Source organism: Carettochelys insculpta, chromosome 5 (genome assembly GCF_033958435.1).
Source record: "Carettochelys insculpta isolate YL-2023 chromosome 5, ASM3395843v1, whole genome shotgun sequence".
Classification (NCBI taxonomy): Eukaryota; Metazoa; Chordata; order Testudines; family Carettochelyidae; genus Carettochelys; species Carettochelys insculpta.
Genome location: NC_134141.1, coordinates 24,390,733 through 24,415,171, shown reverse-complemented (window position 1 = coordinate 24,415,171; position 24,439 = coordinate 24,390,733). Strand labels below are relative to the sequence as shown.

Here is a 24,439-nt window from a genome sequence, read left to right as displayed (position 1 = left end):
TTTCCATGGCAATGGGGGATAGACAGCTGCTCCACAGTGAGGCACCAGCGATGGGGGGCTCTGCAGCCTCCTGACGAGGGGGAGTGGAAGATTGTGGATTCACAACCTCCCAGCAGGGGGGTGCCAGGGAATGGAGAGCCCCCCCCCACCCCCAAGTCCCCGTGGCACAGCCCACTGCAGTGGAGGCTGACTTGGAATGGGGCAACCACCGAGCAGAGTAGCTCCCTGGCAGCAGGGGGCTGCTGTCTTGAGACACCACAACCCAGGGGACAGGATCCCCACAAAACACAAGACAAGTAGCCCATTTTCTTAAAAAAACTTGGGATGCTGTGAGACACCTTAAATAAGGGACTGTCCCTGGAAAAACAGGACAAATGGCCACTGTACACAGAAGCCAATTAGCCTGGGGCACTAGGGCACAGATTAAGCCCCGAGACTTGAGCCCGCAGGGGCAGAGTTCAGGATTTGGCCCCAGATCTCAGCAAGTTTAAGCCAGTCCTGGTTACCCTAGCATAAAGGGTTCCTGACTCACTTTGTGGTCCTAACAATTTGAGAACTGCTGCCTCAGACGAATTTATTTTCTTGAGCCATTTCCATTAAATTGATTCTACTATTATTAGATATTAGTAATAAGCTTAATTAAGCAGTAAACATGCAATTTTATCTTGATTAGTTCACAACTTAGAAAAGAGAAGACTTAGAGGTGGCATGATAGAAGTCTTCAAGTATCTAAAAGAGGGTTACAAGGAGGAGAGAGAAAAAATTCTCTCTGGCCTCTGAGGACAGGACAAGAAGCAATGGGCTTAAACTGCAGCAAGGGAGTTTTATGTCGGACATTAGGAAAAACTTCTTAACTGTCAGGGTGGTTAAAACACTGGAATAAAGTTGCCTAGGGAGGTTGTGGAAGCTCCATCACTGGAGATACTTAAGAACAGGTTAGACAGACATGAGGGGAGGGGACTGGACTCAACTTGTTGAGGTCCCTTCCAGTTCTAGTGTTCTATGATTTTATAACATAGAATCCTTAATGGGAGTTGTCATGTGCTTGTTTTGGGGGAAAAATGCAGAATTTTGATTATTTCCTATCATTAGAATGGGGGATTAGTACAGAAAGTTACAATGGTATGTGTGCTAAGTTACAAGTAGTACAGGTTGAACCTCTTTAGTCCAGCACCAAACAAGAGAATTTGCCAGACCACAGTAGGCCATTATATAGTCTAGCAGCATTACCAACACTTCCACTGTTTACTGGTCTCTTGTAAGACATTTAAGGGTAAATTAGAGCTAGGTAACATCACAGAACATTGAGAGCCAAGACTAGTAGCTGTAAACAGACTTTATGGGACCATGGGAAACTTGGCCACAACCATGATAAGCCAAGTTTGGCTAACTAAAATGACACTGTAACAGGGAGGTAGCCATGTAAAAGAGTAACAGAGAGAGAGCTCTGTGATAGAGAGATAGATAGTAATAGAGAGATAGCTCTGCACCAGCAGCCAAACTGGTTGTAACCAATGATTTCCCTGGCAGATTCAGTATCTCTAACATATAAGATTAGCTGTTTATCAGCTTACTTCATCTCACCTTCCCACAGATAAATGACATCTTTTGAAACATATCATCTCCCCCACTCCCTATATCTTTAGGCACGCAGCAACAGCTTCCTACTTTCAACAATCAAGACACAGAAAACTGGCATTTACTGTAACTGAAATTCTGACATGAATTAAGTTAGGAAGTACTCCAGAATATTCAGACAGTGAACATTCTGAAACTGCTAAATCTGATCATGAATCTCAACAGGATTTCATCCAGACAGTTAATGTTTAACCATTTAGGAAGTCTGAATTTAACAAGAGGCATCTTTGGTAGTGGAATATATTCTGTACATGCATGCTACTTCACAGCATGCTATGATCTCCCTAGGTAGCTATGGACACCTACACACAGTATGATTATTATAACAGCAGGTGCAATTAGCTTTCATTTGCTAATCTGGTATTAAACTGCATAATTTGAAAAATTATTCAACTGTATACTATAAAAAGCACTGCCTCCATGAAATTAAAATTTTAAATGGTTGTATAAGCAGTGTATACTGATGTACATCCACATTTGCAACAGATTGTTCCTCTTTGATTGTATCCATGGAGAAAATGATAAAGTTAGACAAAAGTTAATAGTAAGTTTCTAATGAAAAATGTTGATGTTATAATACTTACACTGTGAAGTGAGAGACCAACACTATGAGAATCCAAAGAATTCAAGCTCAGGGGGGTCAAAATGGTTTAGCCATCCTCTGTTACAATGTTGACATTGCTTACTACGCACCCAATAAAGGAGGAAGAGGAAGAAGTGATCCTGAAGCAGTCTCCTTATGTTGTATTGAGCTACTCAGCTTGTATTTTCATCTTGAAAATGTTTGTTTTATACCAAGTATATCTGGACCCATCTTCTGTGCATCCAGACTTGATACACCCATTTATACATTGTCAGTTCTGTGTGCATCAAGAATATACCACTTTTGTTATGTTCTCAAACCAGAAAAGTCATAGTATGACCTCTAAAGTAATAAAAAGATTTTCTGTTAGAGATTCCTCCAACTACTAACACTGCATTCATTTCTTGAAAGCCAACACAAACACATTGTAAACTGACACATCTTTGGTAAGCAGCAGATTCCCGTGTTCCACCACCCATTGTACTATGGCCAACTGCTTATCATGCAGTAAGTGTTTGTACCCTGTAGTTCAGCAGATTGACTTCATATTTCTATTCCATACCTCATGCTCATTATATAGTATAGACAAAATTAAAAAAAATATATCTTTGCGGTCTTTGGTGCCTTTATCTATCAGTGTACTATACTTGACTCAAGACAACATAGACCGACCATCAGGAGTAGGTATGTTACATAATATGGTAATGGGATAGGAGTTAAAAGCCATTGACGAAGCTACTGGATAGGTCTTTTACTAAAAATGGAGTGGTCAGGCCACACTTGAGTAAATGGTACTAAGACCTGGTTTTTTGTTTTCCCTCTCTGGCCCCATTACGGGCATAGCCACTGAATCATTTGAAGACTTTTGGCAACCCCACCCAGAAGTCTGACATTTCTTCTTCATTGAGGAGAATATTTGTCCTAGGGACAAAAGCGGAGTGGTAGTGCCAGTCTTCTGTTTAATTTTTCCCCACGCCTGAGCTGAATGAATTTCTTATTTGCACCAATGTGGACACTGATGTGTGATATGTCACCTTCATATTGGTCCACATTAAATCCATGCAGCAAGAGAGGGGCTAAAGAGTATGAGACTACTAAAGACAAATCACAATGTTTTTCAAAAATATAAATTCTTGTAGGAGTGCATTTCATGGTTCTCTGTTCCTTTCCCCAAACACTTGTGGATTAAACCATTGGTGGTTTGAGCACTGGCCTGCTAAACCCAGGTTTGAGAGTTCAATCCCCGAGGCGGCCATTTAGGGGTTGGGGCAAATAGATGTCAGGGATGGTGCTTGGCCCTGCCAAGAGGGCAGGGGACTGGACTAGATGACCTCCCAGGGGTCCCTTCCAGTTCTAGGAGATATGTGTATGTGTATCTCATGTTTTAGGCACTACTGTCACTAGGATACATTGTTCTAAAAGTGATTTTGTTGCAGACAGAGAATAGAACACTGGGCTTTGTTCCTGCTACTCTGCTTACACTCACTAACAGAATAGAAATTATGCCCTAGTAATGTGAAATCAAACAAAACTATTTCAGTATTAGTTACTGCTATGTTCTAAAGTCACAATTAATAAACTCTAGCAGACCATCATAGAATGAGATCTTTTAAAACATTGGTTTGCTTATAATATAATTTTGTCCCAGTCCAAGTAATCTGAATCACTATTATCGTTCTAATGAGTCACTTCCAGTTACAGTTACAGTAAACTCCTTTCATATATATGACAGCCTCGGGACTAGAAGGTTGCCGAATATGCAAATATTCAGGATAACAGAAAGGTATACCTAGCCATGCATACCGCTAAGGAAAAACAAGTTGAGCTATTAAGAAACAAAAGTGTACGCAGAATACTTTGTTTACCAACAGTAGTATTGTACACTGTAAACTTATACTGTATTTATTTGTGTTTACTTTCACTATAATGCAGTTATGGAAAACGTAATTAAAATTTACTTATGGTTAAAATGCCAGTTAAGAAAGATGAAAAGTCCTGTGGCACCTAACAGACTAGCAGATTTATCGGAGCATAAGCTTTCGAGGGCAAAGACCCACTTGGTCAGATGCATGGAGTGGAAATTCCAGAAACCGGTTAAGACTGAATCCTTAAGTGCAATTTTACACCTTGTAGGCTGAGAAGCAAGTCTCAATACGTTAGTGACTTACAGAGTGCTGAAGAAAGCTAAACAGTTTTCTTTGAACTTAGAAGGAGCTTTCCAACAAAACACAAAACCCTTATACTGGAGTTGCAACATTCAAAACAGGTTTTTCCTTTAAATTACAGTCCTTGCTTGAGAATAGGAGTCCTGCAGGTGGGAGGGAAAGTAGCAACATACTAACACAGAAAAATGACTTGGCATTTTTAGCTTGGCAAATTGAGGGTTTTATCATCTACTGCTCCCTGGTTCAGTTCTCTCTGCCCTTCAAAGTCCTTTTTTATGTTATGAAAACTAACACTCCTGAAGTGTATAACATATTTAAAGAATTGCCTTGCATACTTCACAGAAAACATTACACATCATTACAGACCAGATAATAGGTCTGAATACACAATAATTATGCAAGGGAGACTTCCAATCTAACTACTGCACGAGGTCTGCAGGTATTAATCCAAAGCTTCAGTCTCCCCACTATATACAGACATGGTGGCTCCATCAAACAAATGGCCAAGATTTTCCAAGACTGTTTACTGACTTTGAATTCTCAGACTAAGACATATGACTAATGGCATAGGTTTCATCCATCTTCTCACGCATTACCTTAAAACGTTACTTGTTTAAAAACCTGAGACATACAAGTATCTACTATAAGTCAATTGCTTTAATTCCAACTTAGAGAGAGACCACAAGCACCCCATCTCAGTAAACTAAATGGCATGGTCTAAGAGTTGCCCATCATATCATTGCAGATTTAACAAAATGGGGAATCATTTCTCCGACAACTAAACTAAACCTCTCTATTTTTAAAAAAAGAGGTACTGACCTATTGCGGAAAATTTTCAACCATACTGTCACGTTTCTTACCACGTTTGTTAAAACAAAGTTGACCTTACTCTCTCAACTCTTTCTTTTGATCCTGCCAGGAAGCCAGAAGGCTGGATTTGGTTATGACTTGCAACCCACAAAATCCATTGAAGTCCTTAAATTAAAAATTCCGCTCTCAGTGGAACTGATACAATTCTCAACTGAAATACATTCTTCAGAGAGTTATTCATCTCAGAATCTAGTCCATGAACTTCAAAAGATCTGGTGAGTGAACATAATACCACTGAATTTGGAAGAACAATCTGAAACAATAATTTCAGGGTCATTTCATATTAGTTCATTAGTAATGTAGGATGATTTGTTCAAGAATCAAACTGAAAAAAACCCAATCATCATCAAGGTGGAGAGAAGGCAAATCATACAAAATGTACAATAATTGTAAAGATTAAAAATAGCCAAATGTGGACGTAGAAATTCTTCTACTTTCAAGTTTGTTTCATTGTAATTTTGGAAAATAGAGAACACAGTCATACTAGCTAAAACTAAGAAGTCCTGTTTTGACACTGCAAAGAAACAATACATACAATTCATCCGCATCTTGTAATTAACTCATTTGTTTATACTAATATTGAAACAAAAAAGTTTGACCCAATTCTGTGTTTTGCCACAGACCAATTATTGAGAATTTGGTCATGAATTAATTCACATACAAATTTGTTTACTGAACACCAACACCATAAAATCAACATTACTTATTTAGAAAAGCAATGAAGGTAATACTGAACAGATATGTTGAACAAAACTGTAATGCACCTGCATCACAGAACAGCAGGTCCATGTTTTCTTAAACACTGACAAACACTACTTTTGGCTTCCTTCCTAATCCATACAAATAAGAGATTAAAACAGAATTTCTCCATTTATTTCAAAACAAAAATGTATATATTGCTATATTAAACACTGCATATTGTAAGTTCTAAGGTACAGACATAGGATTTTGGGCACTCTTGACTAAATGTATCCATTTCTATTGCCAAATCACAATCCTTCCTAGCCACACAAACAAGATTTTAAAACCTCTTAGAACTTTAGATCATTGCTACCAGATGGAGTTCAAACAGGATTCATACAAAAAACTGAAAGCAAGAAATAATTTAGTGAAATAGTATTTAAAAAAAAAAAAAAAATACACAAAGCATTCAGAAAATTATTATAACCAAATGAATACAGACTACATACTTTTAAGAAAACACTGGCTATTTATAAAAAAAAAAAATGGAAGAGCTAGATAAAGGCAATGATTGACAAGAGAAACAGTTTCTACCAAGTTCAACCCTGTTAGTAGCTGAGGGTTTACTTCCACTTTCAGCAAAAAAGACTCACCACCACTAAAAAATAACTATTAAAAATGATGGCAAAGCAATAAATAATTTTGAACTTCAAAGCTAAGCACTTCAAAATCAAAGTTAATGTTACAAAGTGGAACTGTGCGTCAGTATCTGATCCACCAAATGTTCAACCTCACAAGACTTCTATGTTACAGGCTTTAACCTTCACCTTGCTCCCCAGTCAACACCAACAGGGTTGTTGGCAGAAGCTTTACTTGATCTGAAGATTTCCTTCTCTGTACTCTGAAGTCATCAAAAAACTATTATGTACTAATGATTCCTGAATCAAAACTGGGGTGTGGGGGGGAAGACACCAATTCAAAACAAAAAAAATCTTTGTACTAGCACATTCGGGCTAAATACTGCAACCCACCATACAGGACAAACATCTGGGCTGCAGTCCAGGGGTTTTCTGCAGGAACTTGAGACCAAATTAATGTAGTGCATCCATCCACAACTCCCACAAACTACTTGAGCACAGAAAACCAAAAGAAGCGTTCACTGCACTAAACCAGTGCTTCTGTCTCCCATTCTCATCTGCAACACCAGTGCCCCTGTTCTGGTGGGTCTGGGTCCTCCATAGCTATAGATAAGGAGGATTTGACCCAAATATTGAATATAGCTATGCAGTAACAACTTTTTCCTACATATTTCTATTATGTCAAGAAACATTCTATGCTGACTGCAAACATCTGCTCACAACCAAAGATTGATAATGTCCTACATATTTTATAGAGCATGAGATTCATAAGAATCCTAAAGCACATGCACACATGTATATGCATACACAAATAGATAAGATACATGAAGTTCTTCTACCCATTAACTCTCTGTGGAGAGAAAACACAAAAACTGTTTAATTACACTTGCTCACAAGCAACAGTTCAGGATATGAATGGACGTAAAGAAAACTACATTCACTTGCAGCTAAGATAAATTAGGCAAGCAGAACATAATTGTCCAGATTCCAACTTAGACACCCAAATGCAACAAAATTCCCCACAAAATTCCCTTTCAAAATTTCCCCCTCTAGAAATTTTAGATTCATCAGGGACTTCTCAAAAATGAAAGAAAACTCCTCTGCCCAACACACTCCACATTTACATATTCTCATTGGAAAAGATCAGGAGACAGCAGTATAAAAAATGTTTCACTTTAAAGGGCAAAAATATTACTTCCGGACAATCTTTTACTGTTTTCCTACTGGCAGAAAAAATTTAAAAGAAAATCCCACAAATCTGAAAGATCTGGAGGGAAACCAGTGTTCCCCATATGCTGAGCGCTTTATGCAGCTACTCAGAGATTCAAATACCACCAGACTGATCAGCAGAATGCCCACAGCAAGTTTTTGTTCCTACTCGTGGTGCACATCCACATAATATTTATTCTGTACGTGGATGGAAAATATTAGTAGGAACATTGTTGGAACCCCTTTTGGGAAATGGAGTCAAAAACACTACTTTCAGCAAAAGTTTTGTTTCAAGATGACATTTAGAAATGTCAATTCTTTCTGCCACATTAACACCAAGGTTAGCACTACTATTCTTGCTTTAAAAAAAAATAAACATACTTCATTCTTTAAGGCTGTCTCTACACGCGCATTCCTTTTTTTTGAAAGGAGGTATGCAAATGAGGGAAATCAAAAATGCAGATGAGGTGCAGATTTACATCTCTGGTGTCATTTCCATATTATTCTTTTGAAAGTGTTTCTTTCAAAAGAAAAGCAGTGTAGACGTGGCTCTTTCGAAAGTAAACCCCATCGTCAGAAGAACCCTTCTCTCTCCCCCGCCCCCCTCTTTTTTTTTTTTTTTGTTTTTTTAAAGAAGGGTTCTTTTGAAGATGGGATTTACTTTCAAAACAGCCACGACTACACTGCGTTTCTTCTTTCAAAAAAAAGCTCTTTTGAAAGAATATGCAAATGAGGTTCCAGATACAGAAATCCACGCCTCATTTGCATGCCTCTTTCAAAAGAGGAATGCTAGTGTAGATGTAGCCTAAGAGTGGAAGGGATTTACAGAAGGTCAGCCTGCAAGTAAGTGACAAAGCAACAGAGAAGTTAATGTTCTATTCCCAAGCTCTAGTGCACAGTCCTATCCGCTGCACGATTGCTTCAACCAACTTATTCATCCTCTAAACTACAGATGTATTTAATCACATCTTAGCAAGGCCGTGAGCTAGCTGACAGATATGGTCCGATACTTCCAGGCGATGAATGTGAGAAAGTGTCTGTAGATTACAATGGAAGACCAAAGAGACTGCTCAGAATTTAAAACGTTCCTCACTCACATAGAAATATTTTGTTTATATCTTTCTCACCAATATTTTCTTTTCATTCCAGTGCCACTGTATACCACCGGGGGGAAAGACGTCTTTTTATATTATTTTTCAGTTCAGAAGAAAATCACAATTGAAGAAAGGTGTTACATCAAAGGAGAGTGACTGCACAGTTATTTCATTTATCTGTTGTAAAAACTAACCCACAATAACTACATCAGGGTAATTCACTGGCAGACTGTGCAACGTTTTACTTCCATTGACCGTCTGCAGGCATGGAACCCTGCAGCTCCCAGTGGCTATGGTTCATTGTTCCTGGCCAAGAGGAGCTGCAGAAAGCGGCACATGCCCCAACCACATGCTGGCTGCTGCTTTCCACAGGTCCCATTAGCAGGTAATGGGAACCATGGCCTCTGGGAGATATTGGGAGGTGGCATGGAGGGGACCAGGCCCACAGGTGGTCAGCACAAACAAATTTCTCACGACCCGCCAGCAGATTGCCTTGGAGATTGCATGCTGAAAGTTGATGATCACTACAAAGGAATCTAATATGGACACTGACTTTGTCCATAGGAATCCAGCTGTCCCCCTTATAGGCCAAGTTAAACGATATAGGATGAAATTTTGACCCTGCTGAAGTTAGACAAAATGACAAGATGCCCATTGATTTCAAGAGGGTCAGGATTTTATCTGGAGAGAACTAAAAATAGAGGAGAGAGATAGGAAAAAAGATAGTCAAGGTTTTCTACGTTTAAGCGGTGGCCTTTTCATTACATTCTTCAAATCCTACCTGTAAAGTTATTTTATACCAACCCTGATTGCTTGTGCCTTTCTTTGGCCTGTGCACAAATTTACTTACAAATTGTCAGCATTACGAAAATTTTTCCCACTTCAATGGTCTACAGTCAACACTGGCCATTCACTCTTCCTCACAATCTAAACAGGCCCATTCAAAAAAAAAAAAAAAAAAAAAAAAAAAAAAAAAAGCGCCACACAACAGCCCTCACAAAACTCCACCAAAGACAAAGGAAAAAAGATTACAGGCTGCTAGCCAAAGAGAAAGGACTAATACAATTCAAGCTAAGGTACGGAATTACTAATTGTTATTTTTTACTTCTCAGAGTTTGAGGTTTGTCAGTGAACTCTACAGCTATGCAAGGGAAAGAACAGTTACAGATTTCAAATACAGCAGGCTGTAACAAGATGCCTGACCCTTAAGATACTGGACAGCTTCAACTCTTTTTAGTCATTATGCAATAATTGCATGACAAATTACAGCAATAATACCATAATACCATCAACACTTTGCTTGTTGTAACCTTTGTCAATTTTCCCAGCATGAAAGATCAAAATCCAGGATCCCTCTGATCAGCAGAGACAGAAAAACACCCAGCAAGACTTAACACCTATAGCATAGAATCACAATCATGCAAGTCACCTTGACTGATTGGTGAACATGCTCTATAGTAGCATGGTTGAAAGTTGACTTTTAATAGTCTGGACTTCAAAACCTCTCAGTAAAGGAGACAATAACCCTTGGGTGGGCAAACAAGATTTTTGGTATTTCCTCTAGTTAATGCTCCTGACCAAAACACTGTGGATCTGCTGATGCTATTTCACCCCGATACGACAAAGGCAGCATAACATGTGGGACTACATAAGCATCAGATGGGGGATAGGACTGTTCAGCAAGAACTGATTTGTACAGATACACGTTTTTCTTTCTGTACCCTTCTGTAACCTACATAAGGAAAACCTTCTTCACTAGGCTTTCTGAAATATGCAGATGCGATATATCATGCAAAACAATACTAAACCACACCAACCACTAACATACTCTATTTTCAATTAAACCTTGTTGTTAAGACTATTCTGATGTGGATACCTTTGCTGAGATGGCTCTAAAGAGATACGAATTCTTCAGCTTCCAAAGAGCAGTGCTCAGATATAGATGTGATGGTGGTGGTGAAGCTCCAGAAACACCTTACAGTCTTAGGTAGAAGGAGTATGGACAGCAACGTCCTGTCTGGAAGGCATGTTACAAGAAGGTTGTAGCAAGCTAACAAAGACAGAGGAGGAAACGAAGTTGGCTGAGGCGTGAATGACAAAGGGTTACACGGAAATGATGAAAAAGTAGGCTGAACTTTAAGTGCACTACAGTTGTTACAGAACGAAGACTGAGATGGATAGGCAAGGTCAGCTCAGTACAAAATACATTCTCCATAATAGGTTCAACAGCAAATATATCCACATAAAAGTACCTTCTACACTGTTGACCCAGACAAAACTATCCAAATCATGTGTTGCAGGAGGCTGCATATTCTGAAAAGAATGGTTACTTTAAAATAAATTATGGCAGAGAGAGGGATGTTATTGAAGGAAAACATGCTGCAAGGAGGGACGGGGCTAGAGTCAAATTAGGAGGTTCTAATGCAAAAAACACTAAAACAGAGGCCTAAAACAAACTAGTAAGAGAAGTAGTTCTGCAGGACGGGTTCTCTTCAAAATACACTAGCTGAACACAAACCTTCAGGTCTAACCCATCAAGGTGGCAATGCTAGCCCAGGTAACTGAGCTACAGAATAACTAATTTTTAAAATTTTAAGATAATGGAATTGGTATTATTGCAACTTCATCTGTAATTTTATTTTAAAAAATAGTTTCAAAGCAACACTGAAACCCAAAATACACACAAGTCAAGCAACTGCCTACAATGTAAATGAGATTATTTTTAAGATCTCATAAGTATTGAGGAAGACACTGTTATCTTTCAGACAAGGTTCTAATGAAAATATCCTCTTTTCTTCAAGAATTGTTGACAAGTTTTATTTTAGGTAAATATTCTTCTACAAACTCTTTTGGACTCTATTTAAAATGGCTTTTGCAAGTAACTTAAGTGATCTAAAACAAGCAGACAGGTATAGGCACTTACATGTCTCCAGCACCATGGCACAGCAGGTTTTGTTGTTTATAAAAATCATGTTTCCATAATTGATAAATACCTCCCAGCAACAACAGACTAAGTGGGAAGTGAAGGTGATCAACTCAGATGATAACTATGTTTTATACCGCTGATTTATTTTCTCTCAACTATTTCCGGCATAAGAATACAGAATGTTTAACATTGAAGACATTCCAGAACAGGAAGTTTTTACTAACTAAAGTCAGGCAGCTGAATGGTGTGGCAGATGTCATCTTGTCCCTCTGTCACCAATACCCACCATCTTCTTAAAAGATGGTGCTAGCTACACGTTCTGGCATTTCTAGGCAAATGGCCAAGACACCTTGTATTAGATTTAAAACAAAAAAACCCACCTCTCAAAGGGTTATTTATTCTTACTAGCATACCCATGACAAACTACTCCAAGTAATGTAATGTACACGTAGTTTAATGGAAGCATTCCTGCTTTTGCCAGTATGCTTTGATGTAAATTGGTATGCCTATGTTTCGCCCCTTACTTGTACTAGTTACTGAATATTTGAATTGACTGCTTTGAGGATATGAGACTAATCAATCCATTATGATTGTGGAAATCATGTATATGGTACAAGGAAGGAGGCCAGGGCAAATACCACGTAGCTAAAGGTGTTGGTGCTGAACAACAGATTTGGTGTAGATGACTATAAGGCATTTCAGGTAGCAGTCTGTTTTACAAAGCTTTTCCTTTATTAACTATTGCCAGGACTGAGGTTTCCTATGCTTGCACCAGAAGGTGCAGTAGATTCTGCTTCCAAATTACCTGAATCATTTAAACCTACATAGTTTCATTATGAGGGACCATAAAACCCCTTTACAGCCTTGTTGGATGAATTTAAATGACTGCACAGCAGCTAAGGCAGTGAAGAACAAAGCCAGTGATGGAAGGAGTTTTTATATATAGATGAGATGAGAGCAAGTCAAAGTTAATCTGCAAAAGGATCTGAACTTTCAAGAAAAAAATATGGGATTTTGGTTTCAGTCCCACCCCTGTTTAAAGAGAGAGCGCGCCAATTCAGCATTGGAGTTTTTCTATTTAATTCCAGAAAAAGAACAAACATGTATTGTCTATGTTCCAAACACAGTTGAGAATGTACCCTATTCTTACTTGCTCTAATCACAGTGTGTAGAACATTAATATTCTTCAATAGATTTTCTGAGCTTATGATCTAATATCCTGATAGGAGTATCACAAAACAGAGAGCTATGTTGTAAAAACACCCACTGGATTGTCCTGTTTGATTTTTCAACAAATATTTGTTTACTGCTACCCACAAAACAGTCACATTTACTCCCCATAGTTTCTGGAGCTGAAATTATGTTATACTTGTATCACCTTGGAAGTATGAAGTAAAGCCAAGTTAATCACTTTTTGAGAAGAAAGTGGGGAGGACAGAATTGGTAGTCTACATCTATGAAGACTGTAAGAGAAAAAAAGTGTTCTTCCTTTTTCCCTTGTTACTGTGCACATATTAGCTAATGTACTGTAGTTTCAAGCTGAATTATGACATTTTGTTTGTATTGTGAATCTAATTCAAAAATAAATCTCGGTTATAAACCACAAAATTCTTTGTAAAACATTCAGACAATAAAACAAGACCTTAATATATATTTTTCATAAATACCTATAGAACTCTCATCTGCAAATTAAATTTAAGATAATTCTGCTGTGGAATAAAAAAAGATAGTATGAAGCAGTACCACAATTTCGTCTTAAAAACAATAACATTTTAATCAACAAGTGTCACAAATGACTGCAACTCTTTTCCCCTAGATCAGAATTCTATTGCTTCTCCAGGTGTCTTCTTGTCATCATGACACACCCTTATATTCTTCACCAATAGCATATTCAACCTATAGGTATATTCCTTCCAGCTTGACAGCTAAAATCCTGCATATACATTTAAAAAAAAAATCACTAACAAACCAAATATAGAAACTGAGAACAAAGCCAACAGGTTTGTGGTAAGAATGCGTGGCATTTTTGCAAAGCAAATGAAAACAGCAATGGCACCCAAAGCAATAATGAGAGAATAAACTTGTAACAATTCAGAGACATTCATCCTGTCCCCTGAATTTTCTTGCTAATTTTGTCACTAAATATCTGATATGTACTTTCAAATACAATGTGTATTTGCATAACATGTCACTCTGCCATACAAAATTCCTAATACAACCATCCACTGCTATTAAACAAAAAATAAAAAAGTTTAAAAAAAAAAAAACTTTATGAAAATCTCCCATTTGAGAAAAATAAATTTAATAAGTAAAACAATGTGTGGTTAAATACTGTTTTCCCTCATGTTTCAACAGTTCATACATTCATAATGCATTGACTCCAAAGAGTATTTAAAGTACAAACTTTCAGAACTGAGATAATGGGCTGCTGAAAGAAAAACCACCACAAAAAGGAAGAATATAGAGATGGTTACAGACACTTATGAAATGGAAAATTTAAGTGTAATATGAAAGTACAGGATGAAGAGATGCATGGTTTATGGTGGTCCTAATTATCCAGATGTCTGTCAATCCATCCCTCACCAGCATAACCAGCACACCCATTTTGACTAAATAACAACCCCTCTCCCCTGCCCTGCCCAGTTATTGTGGTGGTAGAAGCAACAGGTTTCCATGCCCCTCTCTCTAATCAGATTCAGCGCACGTAATACATTTTTTTCTAAGCTGCAACAGTTTTCTTTAGCAGTTTGTGATCATTTCAACAAGGGGGGAGGGCTGAGGGGAGACCCAATGCAAATGGGGGAGACCCAGTGGCGCACTAAACCTAAGGGCCAAATGGTAACAGAGGGCAGTTACCCCCGGGCTCCATTAACTCCATCTTGTTTAAGCAACTGGCTTTATTGAAACGAGAGAGATGTCGCTGATTTTAAAATTAATTGAAGTGTCGCTTTGACGCATCATGGCTAATAATAAACATGAAAAGATTTTAAAGGCAAAATAATGATGTGACGTTAATATTTTAATACATGGGGGGGGGGGGCTGTGACTGTGTTGTCCCAGCCCGCACGCCAGGAGACCCTGCCTCGGGCACGGCCCGCGTGCACCTCCCAGACTGGAGCAAGCTCCCGTTGCAACAAGTGCGAGGCGGGCTCTGGCGCTGCAGCGCTTCCCGGGCACGCTAGGACGCAGCTCCGCCAGGGCACAGGGGCCGGGTCCCCCTGCCAGGCTTCAGCCAGCGCAGGACTCCACCCGCCAGTGCCCTGGCCAGCCGCCGGGAGCGCGCCTCCCCGCAGGGGAAGGGGCCGGGCGCCGCACCTCAGCGGCTCTGCGCGGCCACCCCACGGAACCCCCCCACCCCGGGTCCCCCGGGTCAGGGGCCGCGCGGCGAAGGAGGAGGCCCCCTGGCCGGGCTCCAGCACTTACCGGCGCCTGCTGGGAGGCGAGCCCCGCCCGCTTGGTGGACCCCTGCCTGGAACTCAGCCTTTTCCAGGACTCGGCGAAGCGCCCCCGGCTGGCGCTGCGGCTCCGTCTCCTGCCCGCGTCTTCCTGCTCCGAGGAGCCTCCCTCCGCCTGGCTCGGGCTCCGCCACTTCTTCCCCATCTTCCAGCCAAGTTTGCGGCGCCGCGTTCCCGCCGCACGCGCCTGTTGCGCGCCGGGCTCCCGGGAAGCTGCAATTGGGGCGGGGTCGCGAGGAGCCGAGAGCAGTCGCGCGCTGGCGCTGACTGCGGGGTAATCTCCCTTCCCTCCTGCGCCGCTCCCCTCACCCCTTTCTCCTCCGGGGGGGAGGGAGCCGGCCCTGCCCCCCTCGGGCTCCTCTTCTACCTGGCTCGGGTGGGGGCCGTCCCCTGCTCCAACCCGGGGCTCGCAACTTAACACTTTCCCTGCGTTGCGAGTAGAGAAGCACCACCTCGCCTCAGGCTTCCCCAAGGTGGGAGAGGCCAGTCACCGAAGGGAAGGACAGAATCATCCTCACTGATGCATTTCCCCCAGCGTGGGAAAAAGCCACCCTCCCTCCGCTAGGGTTTGGTGCCAGGTGGCGGTAGGTGAAACTCATCAGCTGAATTGCACGGCAGGTTGATTGTTGCAGCCGCAGCTGCTGAGACACGTGCGCGGCTCCCCCCGCCAGTGAGTTTGTTCGGTTTTAATAATCTTGCTCCCCGGGGGCGAAGAGCAATGAAGAAGCGGCTGCAGATGAACCTGCTAAATTTGATCTGAAATCACTGTGACGTTAAAAGGCGAGTTTCATTCTACAGAAGCGAGAGCGGAGAGGAGGCAGTCGGGCTGGTATTATTTTACCACGGCGTGTATTGAAGTTGCAATGCCGGCACCAGGGGATGAAGTATACAGTTGTTATCCTAACTCATGCAAGCAGAGAAGTAGATTGGAAACGTGGGGGGGAGGGGGTAAATTGCCTGCCCTGTGGGAATATGCCCATTGTGGTTATGGAGCGCACACCCTGGCTACGTCTACACGTGCACCCAACTTCGAAATAGCTTATTTCGATGTTGCGACATCGAAATAGGCTATTTCGATGAATAACGTCTACACGTCCTCCAGGGCTGGCAACGTCGATGTTCAACTTCGACGTTGCTCAGCCCAACATCGAAATAGGCACAGCGAGGGAACGTCTACACGCCAAAGTAGCACACATCGAAATAAGGGAGCCAGGCACAGCTGCAGACAGGGTCACGGGGCGGACTCAACAGCAAGTCGCTCCCTTAAAGGGCCCCTCCCAGACACACTTTCATTAAACAGTGCAAGATACACAGAGCCAACAACTAGTTGCAGACCCTGTATATGCAGCACGGACCCCCAGCTGCAGCAGCAGCAGCCAGAAGCCCTGGGCTAAGGGCTGCTGCCCACGGTGACCACAGAGCCCCGCAAGGGCTGGAGAGAGAGTATCTCTCAACCCCCCAGCTGATGGCCGCCATGGAGGACCCCGCTATTTCGATGTTGCGGGACGCGGATCGTCTACACGTCCCTACTTCGATGTTGAACGTCGAAGTAGGGCGCTATTCCCATCCGCTCATGGGGTTAGCGACTTCGATGTCTCGCCGCCTAACGTCGATTTCAACTTCGAAATAGCGCCCAACACGTGTAGACGTGACGGGCGCTATTTCGAAGTTACTGCCGCTACTTCGAAGTAGCGTGCACGTGTAGACGCAGCTCCTATGTGACATAGCCGCATCCACACGAGCCGGCTACTTTGAAGTAGCCGCTCCAACTTCGAAAGAGCACCCACCACATCCACACGTGTTTCGAAGTTGAAATCGACGTAAGGCGGTGAGATGTTGAAGTCACTATCCCCAACAGGAGATGGGAATAGCGCCCTACTTCGACATTGAATGTCGAAGTAGGGCACGTATAGACGTCCCGCAACATTGAAATAGCAGAGGTCCGCCATGGTGGTCATCAGCTGAGGGGCTGAGAGACGCTCTCTCCAGCCCCTGAGCTCTATGGTAGCCACGTGCAGCAGCCCCTTAAAGCTCTCCACCCCCCTTATTTCCTGTTCAGGAAGCTGAGAGCGCGTGCAGGCAGCAGCGTTGCCACGCAGTCAGCCTAACAGCCTGAACCCATGGCAGCCAGCCAGCCCCCCAAGCATCCCCAGGGCACCCCCCCAAGGGAAGCCAGGGCTCCCAGGCTGGCAGCCAGCGGGGGAAGAGGCAGCGGGGCCCCTCCTGGACGGAGGCCGAGATCCGGGACCTGCTGGGGCTCTGGGGCGAGGAGGAGGTGCTCCAGGTAATGGGGCGCAAGAGGCGGAACGCGGATGCGTTTGCTTGGCTGGCCGAGGGCCTGGCTGCCTGGGGTCACCCTACCCGCACTCCTGACGGCATCAGAAGTAAGCTTAAGGAACCGCGGCAGGGTTATGCCCGGGCCCGGGATGCGGCCAGCCAATCTGGGGCTGCCGCCGCCACTTGCCCTTTTTACAGGGAGCTCAGGGCCATCCTGGGCCCCCGATACACCTCCTCCCCCTCAGCCACTCTTGACACCTCAGCCAACGAGTCCCAGCAGGCCCCGGAGACGGAGTCCGCCCCGGAGGCAAGCCCTGCACCCCAGGGCCTCCCCTCAGGAGCCCACCCCTGGGATGCTGGAGGAAGAGGAGGAGGAGGGGGACTCCTCCAGCGACGGGGGACCCCGCATTGCCCTCCTGTCCTGGAGCTCCAGCAGGGCGTCTGCCCAGTGGGTATCCCCCAACCGTGGGAGTGGACCGTCAGGTATGTACCCACCCGGTGCACACCCCTGGGGTTAAGGGGTGAGGACAAGAGACATGACCAGGACCCTCCATATGCCCAGATGACCATGGGCCCAAGGACAGCAGTGGCATGTCCCTCAGAAGAGTGCATCAGCCCCTGCCCCCCAGCAGGACAGCGCCATGCCCCATCCCTGGGGATGCGGGGAGCGGAACCTAGGGTTCCCCACGGGGGGGGGGGAACACCCATCAGCAGCAGCAGCCTCTCCCAGGGACGGGGATGGGGAACCAGCAGCAGAGGGGTGGGGGGACAAGGGCCACGGGTCAGGGCCCACACTAACGGCTGTCTCCACTCTTCTTCCCCCCATGTTCTGCAGCTGCACCATCGGAGGGCCCGGAGAGCGCCGGCGAGGTGTCCGTCGTCCCCAAGAGCCCACGGGGGCCATCCCAGCAGGCCAACCCCTCAGCGGAGCACCGACCAGCCCCAGGACGAGGCCAACGGCGGAGCCACCCGAGGGCGGCCACGGACCCCCAGCTGCTCGCGACCCTCCGGCGTCAGCTGGAGGTGTCGGAGTGGCGCCTGCGGGTGGAGGAGCGGTGGCTGGAGCTCCAAGAGCGAGCGCTGGCCTGGCTCCAGGAGGGTTGGGGGGCCTTCAAGTGCACCTTTGAGCGCATAGCGCAACACCTGGCCCTCCATGCCGCGCCGCCCGCCCCTCTGCCTGCTGCTCCACCCACTGTCCGCCACCCTGGGGCCTGCCACCGAGGGGGACCTGGGGCCTGCGGACACTGGCTGCCCATATTTGCTGGTTCTCCCGGTGCCCACCCAGCCTCGCCCAGGGCTCTGGCCGAAGCGAGGTCGCGCCCTCCAACCTCGGGTGCCAGACATTAGGGGTGCGGGGGCCGAGGACGTGGCCCCCCCCGCCTTTGTACATATCCCCCATTTGTATATAGTTTGTATTGGACCCCTGTTCTGTTCTGCTAGCTGCCCCCCCATGTAAATAGTTCCCCCCTTTTTTCTATATATATGTTATTAATAAGAGGTTGCACTGTTTGGTTTGAAACAACATTTCAATTTATTTCCAAGATAAGTGTGGGGGGGTGTGCTCTCGGGTGCTTTGTGGTGTGGGCGTAGGGGCAGGGAGTGTTGTGGAGGATGGGGGGGTGCAGTGGGTGGCTTGCCTGCAGCTGGCCCTGCCAGCGTTCACCCCGCAGCCTGGTCAAAATGGGCCCGCAGGGCCTCTCGGACCCGGATCCCCTCAGGGTCGACCTGGCGACTGGGGGCAGCTGGTGGCTGGACGTCAGCCCTGCCAGCCTCCACAGCCCAGCCCTGGAAGAAGGCCTCTCCCTTGCTCTCCACCAGGTTGTGCAGTGCGCTGCACGCGCCCACAACCTGGGGGATGTTGGTGAGGCCTGCATTCAGGCGGGTGAGGAGGCACCTCCAACGCCCTTTGAGGCGGCCGAAAGTGCACTTGACCACCTGGCGCGCATGGTTCAAGCGCGTGTTGAACCTCTCCTGGCTGGCTGAGAGATGGCCCATGTAAGGGAGCATGAGCCAGGGCCGGAGGGGGTACGCTGCATCTGCGACAATGCAGAGGGGCATGGCGGTGTCCCCCACAGGAATCTCCCGCTGGGGGATGTAGGTCCCTGCCTCCAGCCAGCGGCACAGGCCTGAATTTCTGAATACCTGGGCGTCGTGGGTGCTGCCAGGCCAGCCAACATAAATGTCCAGGAAGCGGCCCCGGCTGTCCACCAAGACCTGGATGACCACCGAATGGTATCCCTTCCTATTGAGGAAGCGTCCTCCGCTGTGCTCTGGGGCATGGATGGGGATATGGGTCCCATCCAGAGCCCCAAAGCAATTTGGGAAGCCCAGGCTGGCAAACCCCACGATGGCAGCATCCGGGTCCCCAAGCCACACGGGCCTGTGGAGGAGCAGGGCATTGATTGCGCGGATGACCTGCAGGGGAAGGACATGAGAGAGCACTAGTGAGGGGTGTGCAGGGTGTGTCTGGCCCTCCACCCCCGGGCTCCCCACCCCCAGGGCTCCCCCCTCCCTCCCTGGGTCCTCTTACCTCCATGAGGACAGCCCTGACAGTGGCCTTGCCCACACCAAACTGCTGCCCTACGGATCGGTAGCTGTCTGGAGTGGCCAGCTTCCAGACAGCAATGCCGACCCGTTTCTCCACGGTGAGGGCACGTCACATGGAGGCGTCCTGGTGCTGTAAGGCAGGGGTGAGCCACTGGCAGAGCTCCAGGAACGTCTGCTGGCTCATGCGGAAATTCTGGAGCCAGCAGTCATTGTCCCACTCACCGAGCACCAGACACTCCCACCAGTCCGTGCTCGTGGGGTAGCTCCACAGCTGGCAGCGTGTGCAGCGGGGGTGGGGAACGGAGGGCAGCAAGGTCTGGGGCTGCTTCCTCATCGCCTGGGGCAGCTCATCTTACTGAAATAAAAGATGGTCAGCTGCCTCCTGCATGGCACTGAGCAGGGCAACCACTGCTCCTGCAGGGGCGGGTGTGTGGACCTCTGGCTGCGGCTGCTGCTGCTGCTGCTGGGGGTCCCTACTGCTTCCACGGGGCGTGCGTGTTTGTGGCTCTGCAGACAGCGTGCTGTGCAGGCTGTGTGTGTCTGGGAGGGGCCCTTTAAGGGAGCAGGTTGCTGTTGCCCCAGAAGTGCTAGTCCGCCCTGTGACCCTGTCTGCAGCTGTTCCTGGCACCCTTATTTCAATGTGGGCCGCTTTGGCATGTAGACGCTCCCCTGCAGCACCTACTTCGATGTAGTGCTGCCCAACGTCGACGTTGAACATCGACAGCACCAGCCCTGGAGGACGTGTAGATGCTATTCATCGAAATAGCTTATTTCGATTTTGCTACATTGAAATAAGCTATTTCGATGTAGCATACCCGTGTAGACGTAGCTAATATCATTCAGGGGGTTGGGCTACAGCCACTGAGATTAGAGTTATTAGTGGTGCTGAAGAGGTCTTGTATCTAGCGATCTTCTTAAACCCTAAGGGGCCTGATGTCATACTATTAAACTGGTGGTTCTATGCCCCCTGGCACGTGATGATTTTTGGAACTATTTTATCATCTTCTGCAATAAACTAATGAAATACTTTTAAAGCCAAGTTTTAAACTAAGGCCCTGCAGACCTGTGGCTTCCACCCAGTCCTAAAGCCGGGGCTATGGTTATAGCCAACTAACTACATTCTTCTGAAAATCTATTGGTCAGGTGAACTAGCCTGACTCAACTGGCCAAATAGCTACACGTAGGTAGTGGCTACATCCCTGTAGTCTAATGTAACACATTCACAAAACAAAAATGCAGTCCTGGAGCACCTTGAAGGCTAACAATATAATGTATTAGGTGATGAGCTTCCATGGGACAGACCCACATCTTAAGAATTCTCCAGCGCTAAAGACATGGGTCCGTTGCCCTAAAGCTCATCACCTAATACATTATATTGTTAGTCTTCAAGGTAGTCTCAGACTGCATTTTTGTTTTGTGAAGATACAGGGCTACCTCTGAGACAGTAAATTAGGAGAGTGACAGGATATACCTGTATTGGAGGGGTAGCTGTGTTAGTCTGGATCTGTAACAGCAACGAAGGGTCCTGTGGCACCTTATAGACTAACAGAAAAGTTTTGAGCATGAGCTTTCGTGAGCACAGACTCACTTCATCAGATGCTGGTCTTGGAAATCTGCAGGGCCAGGTATAAATAAGCCAGAGCAAGGGTGGGGATAACAAGGTTAGCTCAGTCAGCAAGGGTGAGGCTTACTACCAGCAGTTGATCTGGAGGTGTGAACACCAAGGGAGGGGAAGCTGCTTTTGTATTTAGCCAGCCATTCGCAGTCTTTGTTTAAGCCTGAGTTGAGGGCGTGGAATTTGCAGGTGAATTGCAGCTCAGAAATTTCTCTTTGGAGTCTGGGCCTGAAATTTCTTTGCTGTAGGATAGCTACTTTTAAGTCTGCTACTGTGTGGCCTGGGAGATTGAAGTGCCTGGTGTAGGCAAATACCTGTTAAATGGCTTCATTACCACTTGAATGTCCCTTTCACAAGTTTGGAGTTATGCTAATAGGGATAAGTGCCCAAGGGACAGGCCGGTTAGTCTGTATCTTCACAAACAAGAAGTCCTAGGGCACCTTATAGACCAACATATTTTGGAACATAATCTTTCATGGGCAAAGACAAGCTTACGCTCCAAAATATGTTAGTCTATAAGGTGCCCCAGGACTGCTTGTTGCTAATAGGGTTGAAGTCTTTCCCCCCTGCACTACTTTAAAGTTAACTAGCTCCTCCCTGATCCTAGTCTGTATGTCTGCGTCCTCCAGAAAGAGGTGGGTGGGTAGACAGTAAGCCTCAGAGGAACCCTAAATTTTCAAGTGCCCTATGCAACTGCATGTAGGTGAGGATGGCTCTGTTTGTATCCTTTGCTTTACAAAAAGGATATTTTGCACTTATACAGTGGCTCACCTCTAAGATCTCTAAGAGCTTCAGGAACATAAATCTGACTGCATCAGTACTCCTGTGGGGTGTGGGTCACTATTGTTATCTCCATTTTGTCAGTGGAAGAAGTGAGAAATGCAGTTTAGATTGACTTGTTTGAGGTCAGACAGACAGTAACATAGCGATAGGAACAGCACTCAAAAATAGGAAAAGAATTGGGCTGTTAAGTTCCCTTTTGTAATTATTAGACTGCAGTTTATAAATTAGTGCACAGCCATTATTCTCTAAATTCAAATTTAGACCACTAACCAATGTGCTTCAATCATGCCTCAAGGTGTAAGACAGCATATCCATGAATTTGAGCGCACACTTTCCGCACCAACTATCCTATGGATGGGAGGGGTAGGATTACCTAGAGCAAGACCCAGGTGGTGGCAGCAGCCACTGCTGCAGGGTATCACCTTCCCTTGACTTCCTGCCACTCCTCAGCACAGTGTTCCACCACATCCTCCAGCCCACTGAGCTCTGCTTCTCTAGGCATGGTTGGGGACCCAGCCACCTACAGAGAAGGAGGGCTCAGCAGGCCAGGAAAGTGTGGCAGAGCATGGTACAGGCAGTGGAGGGGGAAGAGATCCCCTGCAGCTGCTGCTGCCGCCATCCCCTCCCCAAGTAACCCCCAGCCAGGCTGATTGGGAGGAGGCAGGATGCTGGGGGGTGGGGGGCTGAGGTGTGTGTAGGAGGCTACCCGTGGCCCTGATTCCCTTAGATAGCCCTACACATATTTGTGTACTACTGTTTCATGGATATAAAGGGAATGTTTGAAAAGAATCTGTTGGCCATCCCCTTCTGTAAGGCCCATCTAGGATGCCAAGATATGACAAGCATGTCAAGGAATGCTTAGTGGACACTCAAGCCCTTGATCTGCACTTACCAGTTAACAGATTCCTGAAAAAAATGCTTTGATGGAAAGCCATGTAGTACACTTGTGCATATCACTACATCTAAATGAAATATCTAAAATCAGATCAGATCCATTCCATACAGCCTGATGCAACATTATTCCCATTTGTGTCCAGATTATTTAATGTGATTCATGAAAGTGGAGATTTGCTGGCACTTCTTTCACAGCATATCTAATGCCAGGATAATACCAGGAAGGAGCAAATGCAAATGCATGCTAATAGCTCTATTAAAGGTAGATGGGAAGCTAATAACGAAAGCCATTTTTATGAATTTAGGAGGCCTTCTGTTATGTAATCTGATAAAGTTGGTTTCAAAAAGTGGAAGCTATCAAGTGAATAATCTGAGAGGATATTTTTCTTCCCAAGACCTGTAAATATTCCATGGGTTTGTGACTTAGCAGTTGGGTTCAGTTCCTCTGAATTGTTTTTTCTTGAGCAGCTTCAATGACTCTTAAAGGCACCAGCATTCGCCAGATCAGTACTGTTTACTAACCAAGCAGTGTCATAATAAGCAAATGCATAATCTATGCCTGCAATATGTATATATATAGTAACTAGTTAAATTAATACTTTATCTTTTACCAGACAGTTCTATTGTTATGTTTCCTCTGGCTTCTGAGCCTCTGGCCATAGCTATTAGGAAGCAAACTAGCAAAATCAGGGAATATAGTGTGCCATTGGAGGATCTAAAGTTTTCCTATACATGGATATTTCTATTCACATTAATTCAAAAGTGGATTCACTCATTTTAGCTTAACTATCTTAGGCCCCACAAAGAAATGTGGGACTGTCTCTGATCAAAAGATTAAACAAGACCAAAAACACCTTTTCATGATAGACTTGAGGGAAGCTGAGATACTCTCTCAGAAGCAAGAAGGGAGTGGAATAAGTCTTGTCACAGGATTTATGGATACAGACATACTTCAATAACTAGAACTGTAAACTATAGGCAGTTGAGAAGTCAGTCTTGCAATGCTTGAAAAAGCAAATGCAGTCTTTTCATTGGTTGTTACCCAGTCAGTGATATAGAGACAT

The 24,439-nt window shown here is 45.0% G+C and overlaps 1 protein-coding gene across 4 annotated transcripts in view; it reads right to left on the bottom strand.

Moving 5' to 3' along the window:
* Nucleotides 1-15,404, bottom strand: part of TRPM3 (transient receptor potential cation channel subfamily M member 3) — a 503,278-nt gene extending 487,874 nt beyond the window's left edge. For all 4 annotated transcript variants that reach the window (XM_074994073.1, XM_074994074.1, XM_074994075.1 and 1 more), the window contains exon 1: nucleotides 15,228-15,404. In XM_074994073.1, the coding sequence (XP_074850174.1) occupies nucleotides 15,228-15,404 (177 nt within the window). The remainder of the gene's footprint in view (nucleotides 1-15,227) is intronic.
* Between the last annotated feature and the right edge of the window lie 9,035 nt (nucleotides 15,405-24,439).